Below are 7,779 nucleotides of genomic sequence, written 5' to 3'. Positions count from 1 at the left end.
AGAACGGCTGAGTGGGCGGGGGTGGAGGCGACCAATGGGCGAGCGGGTATTTGCCTGGCTCCGCCCCGAACGTTTTTCATTCATAAAAAAATAGAAGGGGGAAAAGACTGACGGGTGGGGCCGGGGCCGCGCAGGATTTAAAGGGGCCGCGGCCCTTTGCAGCAGCGGGGATGGGGGGTCAACCGGCGGCCTGGGGGAGGGAGAACTGGGGGAGGATAACCCCAGGTTCGGGTCCAGGGTGGCGAGGAGAGAAGGAGCGGGTCCGTGCACAACGTGCCCCAGAAGCTGGCACACAGCAAGGCACGCAGATGGCACGGAGCTCGGGCCTCACAGGCCGTGGGGTCCCCTCTGCTTTCTTGGGTTGTGGTTTCACACAAACAAGGCAGCGTCCCTGCGAGCCCAGGGCTAAGCCAAGCCTGAGTACTGATTTTGACAGCCTTGCCCTGCAGCCACGGTTGCCTCTAAAATGGGGCATGGGAAAAATAGTTCCCACCTGCAAGGGCTTTGGAGCCACGGATCCCTCCAAGCAGATCCATGGACACACACCCTTGAAGGACACCAAACGTCCCAGAGGTTTGGGAATGAATTTAGGACACAATGGAGCTGCTGGCTGCCTGCCAGGGCCCCCACTGCAGCATTTCCCTGCTAAGTGCCTCAGTTTCCCCACCTGTAAGAAGGGGGGGAACCTGCCATGGGGAGCTGGCAGTGGCTGCTCAGGGACAGGATAAATGGGCTGTGGGGAGGCCTCACATTGCTGTGGAGGGAGACTAGGAAGTTATTGCTGGAGAGGGCAAAAACAAGGTGTTTGGTTACACGGTGCACATCTCAGCTTGGGAAGGAGAGGAACCTTCTGCTCGGATCCTGGGAAGCTGCCCAGCGATTCGGAAGCCTGTCAGTACAGAGATGTCCTGGCCAGCTTGAAATGCTCAGCTCATGGGCTTGTCAGTGTCCTGGGCAAGCTGCCCAGCTGTCTTTGGGCTGCTGGAAGGAGCTGCTCTGGGGATGCTGGGTCACTCATGAGCTCCCAGAGTCCCCCAGGGCCACCTCCACCCCTCGGGATCAGGGCAGGTAGCTCATGTGCCAGCGTGTCCCGGCTGGAATGATGGGGGGGCTGCTTGGGGCAGGAAGCACAGAGGGCACGGGGTGTCCTTGCTGCTCAGAGCCCATTCCTGGGGGCTCTGCAGGCTCTCACTTCCCCTCTGCACAGAGGCAAGCGATGAAATCACTGCAGGTAAAATTAGCAAGTGACACATGGGAGGGCAGGTGGCAAAACCCAGGCTGGGGAGCACGGGGGGCAGTGGGGATGAGGGGGTCCCTGCAGAGCTGGGGGTACAACAGGGAGCCCAGGGCAGCTGCAGATCTGGGGGCTGCTCAGCACCCCGGGGACACGCAGAGGTGACAGCCATGGGACAGGCGGGTGGGAGCTCACAGGAAGAGCTGAAACCCCTGGAGAGCCAGGGCTGCCAGGGGGAAGATGGTGACCGGTGCCTGCTAAATTTAGCCCCCACTGATGAAAAAAAAAAAAAAAAAAAGGAAATTTTTTTTGCAGGCTCCAAATTTAGCTGGATGCAGCTCACGCTGAGCACCACTCCATCGCTGCTGCACTGCCTGCACCCCTTCAGCCCCGGCTGCCTGCAGTGGGCACCGTCTCTGTGAGTTCCCAGAGGGCCACACCTGGCCAGGAATGACCCCCATGCAGGCCAGGAGCAGCTGAGGAGTTCATGATCATCTTTATTGGAGGCAAGGCCACAGCACCCGGGGCCACACGGCAGGACGCGCGACGGACACCACTCCACGCACCACCACGGGACACACACACACACACACACACAGGGACTGGGCTGAGCCCCTGGGGCTCCAGCTGGGGCTCCCCAGTGCCCAGGGGCTCCTCTGGGGGTTTGGTTCCACCCCACGCCCTTGGGAGCTGGGCTGAACTGGGAGGCACTGGGGAACGGGGGGGTGAAGGCCTCGGGTGCCCCCCAGCTGCAATGGCTTCATCCTCCCTGCACCAGGGACAGCTGGGATGGAGCCCAGCCCCTGCGGGTCCTGCTGGGCTCGGGACCTTGGCACCACCAGGGTGAGGAGGTGGGGGCTGGCAGGGCTGCTGTGCCATGCCTTTGGCAGTGTGGGAGCAGATGGAGCCCCTGGGGCAGGGATCACCTCCCTGGCCACCACTGGCACCTGGCAGAGCGCTGCTGCTGGTGTGTCACTGTGCCACGGCCCAGAGGGGTGGCCCTGGGCTCCCTGTGCCCTGCAGGACGTGGCTGGGTGCTCAGCCCTGGGTTCCAGGCCAAGGGAGCAGGGACAGGCTCAGTGCCCTCCTGCTGCCCCAGCTCTGCCACCACAGACACAGCAAAGCTCAGCAGAGCCCCCAGTGCTGCTCTTTGCCCAGAGCCCAGCAAACTGTGACGGGGGCAAGGGGCAGGGAAACCACAGCTGAGTGCCCCTGCACTGCTGATTCCTCACCTGGGATGAAACCCTGCCCTGAGGGCAGGGAAACAGAACCAAACCTGCTGACCTTGTGTGCTGCCATCCCCCAGACTGTCACCCTCCTGCTGGCAGAGCTCTGGAGGTGGCTGAGGTGGTTTTGTCACCCTCCCCAAGTGTGGGGCTGTGAGGCACTGCTGCCCTTGGCAAGGGGCTGGGGGATGGAGGAAGCTGGGCTTTGTCTGGCCTTGCTCCATCTGCTTTCACCTGGAAACTCCTAAACAGCTGCCCGGGACACCAGGGAGGAGGAGGAGGAGGAGAAGAAGGAGAAGGAGAAGAAGGAGAAGAGGGAGAAGAAGGAGAAGAAGGACGAGAAGGAGAAGGAGGTGGAGAAGAAGATGGAGAAGAAGGAGAACAACAGTGGATTGATGCACTGTGGTGACACTGCCTGTGCACAGGTCACCAGCAGGTCCCTCCCAGCCACTCTGGAGCAGTGCTGGCAGCACCCTCTGCCAGGACAATGCTGCTGAAGGGGGACCTGCAGCATCAGCAGGGGCTGAGTGGGCACTGGGAGGACAGGGGGGCTTGTCCCAGCCCTGGAGCAGGGACAGAGTGGGGACAAACAGGAGTTTTCCTGCTCCCAGCAGTGCAGGAGCCTCCACCAGCCCAAGGGAGCAGGTTTAACTCAGGATGTGGCTGCATCCTGCATGCAGGCCCACTGCTGGAGGCACTGGGTGACTGCTGGCCCCTTCCCATGGGCAGCCTTGCCAGCTCCTGGCCCCTGGGAGTGCATTCAGACCACCACAAACTCCTTGCATCCATCTGCTTTTTGGTCCCTGGAGAGAAACTGCATCCCCTGCTCTGTCCATGCAGGGGTGATGCCACCAAAACCTGCATGTGCACCCCCAGCTGCCACCATCTGTGAGGCTTCTTGGGTTTGGAGAGGGCTGTGGGGAGAGCTGGCCCTACAGAAAGGGAGCTGCAAGCACCTGCCCCACTGCCTGCAGCCCAGGGGCAGCACCAGCCTGGCAGAGCACACTGGGACATGTGTAAAAGGTGCTGGGGACACCTTCAAGGGAGAAGAGTTTCTGGTCTCCAGCCCCCAGGACAGGCTGGCAGGATTTAGGAGAGAGGAAAAGTCCAGCAGAGAAGGAGGTGCTGTCTGTGTCCAATCTGGGCTCCTATAGAGGTGACCCCCAGAGTCCCTTTTTTGTCCAAAGTTTGCTAAATAAATACATAAATATGAACACAAAGCCCAGAGCTGGGGCTGCTTCCCCCAGAATTCCCTTTTTTTTGCCATTTCCCTGTAAAAACACAATCTCCTGCCATCCAGCCCAGGCTTGTCCCTGTGCACTGTCTGTCCCCAGCCTGTCCCGAGCACACTGGGACATGTGTAAAAGGTGCTGGGGACACCTTCAAGGGAGAAGAGTTTCTGGTCTCCAGCCCCCAGGACAGGCTGGCAGGATTTAGGAGAGAGGAAAAGTCCAGCAGAGAAGGGAGGTGCTGTCTGTGTCCAATCTGGGCTCCTATAGAGGTGACCCCCAGAGTCCCTTTTTTGTCCAAAGTTTGCTAAATAAATACATAAATATGAACACAAAGCCCAGAGCTGGGGCTGCTTCCCCCAGAATTCCCTTTTTTTTGCCATTTCCCTGTAAAAACACAATCTCCTGCCATCCAGCCCAGGCTTGTCCCTGTGCACTGTCTGTCCCCAGCCTGTCCCACTGGGCTGGCAGCAATGGTTCTTGCATCTCTCTCAGCCTGAGATGGCTCCTCTGGGCTAAAGAAATAAATAATTCCTCCCATTGCATGGACTGGGGGACAAAGCCACTGCACTGAGACATCAAGTGGTCTTCAGGAGGAGGATAAATAAATAAATGGAGCTCAGTGCTGCCTCAGGAGCACATTCACTGGCAGCTTGGCTGGAGGGAATTTAAATAAAGGGGGAAAAAAAATAAAATCCCAGTCCTAGTGCTGCTCCAGCAAATGTGCTCACTGCTCCAGCCTGCCTTCTCCCCCTTCTTCCATCCCAGCTCGAGAGGATGCTCCTGGTGGTCAGGAAGGAGCCCACAAGACCTTCCCAGGATAAATAATTCCCAGGTGGGATGCTGGGATGCTGAGTGCTCCAGGCTGTGGATCCTTGGGTGAGGCTTTAATCCCGAGTTCGGTTCCTCCTCTTCAGGAAGAAGAAGCTGCTCTTCTGGGGGGGCCCCAGCAGCATGGGCACCTGGCTTTTGTGGGTAATTTTCACCTAAAAAGAAGTAGAAAAACCCAGCTCAGTAAGAGGGTCCTGAGCCCTCCCAGGCACCCTCCAGCCCCAGGAGCCTCGGGAGTGACCCCATGAAGGTGGGAGCAGCTCAGCACCGGGGTGAAGAGCTCTGGAATCACATCCAGGTCCTGCTGGGATGGGAAGAGGAAGAGGAGAAATGGTAGGGGACTCTGCTGCAGCTCCCCAGGGAGGAATGCTGCTGTGCCCATCCAGCAGGGAATGGGAGTGACATGAGTGCAGGGCACGGAGTCACAGCTCAGCTCTGGGGCCACCCACCACCAGCAGCAGCACCAGGCTCCCTCCAAACCCAGCGCCAGGCTCTCTCCAAACCCAGCACCAGCCTCCCTCCAAACCCAGCGCCAGGCTCTCTCCAAACCCAGCACCAGGCTCCCTCCACACCCAGCAACAGCCTGCCTCCAAACCCAGCACCAGGCTCCCTCCAAACCCAGCACCAGGCTCCCTCCAAACCCAGCACCAGCTTCCCTCCAAACCCAGCACCAGGCTCCCTCCAAACCCAGCGCCAGGCTCCCTCCAAACCCAGCACCACGCTCCCTCCAAACCCAGCACCAGCCTCCCTCCAAACCCAGCACCAGGCTCCCTCCAAACCCAGCACCAGGCTCCCTCCAAACCCAGCACCAAGCTCCCTCCAAACCCTGCAGCTTTGCCAGGAGGAGCCAAGGCTGTCCCAGCCTGCTGAGCTGCCACCCCTGCTGCCCATCCCACACCCTGCCAGGCCTTGCTGTCCATCCCCATGTCCTACCAGCCCCTGTGCCCCATCCCCACCCCCTGGCAGCCCCGCTGCCCCTCGCTGGGCACTCACGGTGCAGGACGGCTGCATCCAGGGCTCCCCATCCACCTGCATGGGCAGCAGCTTGGACGTCCTGCAAGGCACAAAGAAGGGAAGTTGGTGACACAGGGGTCAGGTTTCGGTGACACGGGTGTCAGGTTTCGCTGAGAAGGGGACAAATACCTGATGATGACGGAGGAGCACTGGGCCAGCCTCTTCCCCGCGCTCTTCAGCCCCGTGTAGATCTGCCCCATTTCCATGGCGCCTTCCAGCCCCACCACCTCCAGGAGATGATCGCTGAGGTCTGCAGGACAGAGGGGTCTGAGCTGCTCCCCCCAACCCCAGGAATCCCCCTCCTCCTGCCCTCACTGGAAACCTCAGTGTGTCCTGGTGGCACTGAGGGGATTTATCCTGATGGCCTCTGTGTCCTGAGACCACCACGCTGGGTGTTTCCAGCACCGGGCAATGCTGCCGGCCAAAATCTTTGGAGAAAAAGTCTGGAACAGCACCAGGGCCTGCGTGGTGCCAGCCCAGACCCCCAGCAGCCTTGCACTGTTTGTTTGCAGTGGATGAAAGGATGGCACCCCTTGCCTGGCTGCCCTGGGGAGCTGCAGCATCCCCTGGGGGATGGGATGGATGGGATGGGAAGGGATCCATGGGATGGGATGGGCTCCACAGGATGGGATGGGATGGATGGGATGGGGTAGGATGGGATGGGATGGGATGGGGTGGGATGGATGGGGTGGGATGGGTGGGGTGGGATGGATGGGATGCATGGGGTAGGATGGGGTGGGATAGGATCAATGGGATGGATGGGATGGGATGAGGTAGGATCAATGAAACCAGCACATGTGACAGAATGTCTGGTCAAATCCCAGGGGATGACCTCTTCTCAGCTCCTCTGGGCCACCAGCAGGGACACCTGGCCATGGCACAGCTCTGCCTCAGGGTCCCCTTTCACACCCACCCCTGCGAGCCCTGAGGAATCCTCTGAGCCTCCCACACCCTTTACCCACCCAGCAGTGGGGATGTCCCCAGCCCTGCTGTCCCCTGCAGCCCCTTGGGCACTGCCTTGCCCTGTATCCCACTCCCTGCTGCCACTGGCTCAGGCAGCAGGGCACAGTGGCAGCCAGGGATGTGACACTGTTGTTCTGGGGGGCTGATTCCACCCCAGCCCCAGGCTGTGGGAACTGCTGGGTGGAAAACCCAGGCACTTTGTGGATTTTGCTGCTTTGTACCCCTCTACTCCCCACTGTCAGCACTTTGGGCTGTCCCTGCCCATGGGGGTGGCTCTGGTGGCCTCAGAAATGGCCGGGAGGTGGATTCAGCATGGGTCCCGCTGCTCCCAAACCCCACACCCAGGCTGGCAGTGCTTCTGGAGCCTGGCAAGGTGCTGACAAGAGCCCTTGGTGCCAGCTCTGCTGCTGGGCTCCAGCTCTCCCTCTGCCATACAGTGGAGTCACCCCAAAAGACACAGAGCTGACCCCAAAAGACACAGAGCTGATCAAACCCCTCCAGTGCTGCTGCTGCTCCAGAGCTGGTGGCTGGGGCTGCCCAGTGCCCCTGTGCTGCCCCCACCCTCCCCTGGTGCCCCCCACTCACCCTGCACACAGAATTTCAGCTCCTTGGCGTCGGTGACCACCGTGCCTGGCACCTTCTCTGGCCCCTTCTTGCCCAGCCTGCTGTAGCCACGCTGCTTCTTGGTCTCTCCCCAGAGGTTGGAGCCCCCGTACATGCTGGGGATGTTGAGCACAGCAATGCCCTCCAGGGATGTGGTGCTCAGGTCCAGCAGGGTCCCATCACACTGCCAGGCACATGGGGGGTGTCAGGGGGGAGCTGTGCCCACCACAGGGAGCCCCCTCCTCTCCCTGCCATGGGAATGTGGCTCCCTGAGCACTGAATGACACTGGCAGCTCCAGAGTGGAGATGCAAAGACCTCCCTCACTTTTTCCTAGAGTTATTGCCCTGGACACCCCTTGTGCTGCTCTCCCCTCTGCTTCCACAGGAGTTTCACCACAGGTCCAAAACGGCAGTGTAAAAAAGGAAATTCCTGGGGGAGCACATAAAACCTTGGCTGGACTCGGTGCTATGACCCAAAATGGGAGGCAACACCACCCTGTCACAGACATCTTTTATGGAAAATCCTTTTTCCTCCTGAGAAGTTGAGAGGCCTCAGGAACAAAATGTAACCAATGGTTATCTGCTGCTGTGGAATGCAACAGGTGCATCTGTGATTGGCCCATGTGGTTGTTTCTAATTAATGGCCAATCACAGTCAGCTGGCTCCGGCAGAGGGGGCC

General features: G+C 59.9%; 1 protein-coding gene across 2 annotated transcripts in view; it reads right to left on the bottom strand.

Annotated features, from left to right (window-relative positions):
• Positions 1-3,848: 3,848 nt before the first annotated feature.
• LOC102045146 (diacylglycerol kinase beta-like) overlaps positions 3,849-7,779 on the bottom strand; it is a 23,310-nt gene continuing 19,379 nt past the window's right edge. For both annotated transcript variants that reach the window (XM_014308676.2, XM_031060339.1), the window contains 4 exons: positions 7,083-7,284; positions 5,664-5,784; positions 5,514-5,574; positions 3,849-4,675 (listed from right to left, as the gene is read on the bottom strand). In XM_014308676.2, coding sequence (XP_014164151.1) covers positions 4,577-4,675; positions 5,514-5,574; positions 5,664-5,784; positions 7,083-7,284 — 483 coding nt within the window. In that variant the 3' untranslated portion in view covers positions 3,849-4,576. The remainder of the gene's footprint in view (positions 4,676-5,513; positions 5,575-5,663; positions 5,785-7,082; positions 7,285-7,779) is intronic.

The sequence above is a fragment of the Geospiza fortis genome, unplaced genomic scaffold (genome assembly GCF_000277835.1).
Source record: "Geospiza fortis unplaced genomic scaffold, GeoFor_1.0 scaffold118, whole genome shotgun sequence".
NCBI classification, from domain to species: domain Eukaryota; kingdom Metazoa; phylum Chordata; class Aves; order Passeriformes; family Thraupidae; genus Geospiza; species Geospiza fortis.
The sequence above is the reverse complement of the archived record's forward strand: the minus strand, read 5'-3'. Positions and strand labels throughout refer to the sequence as shown.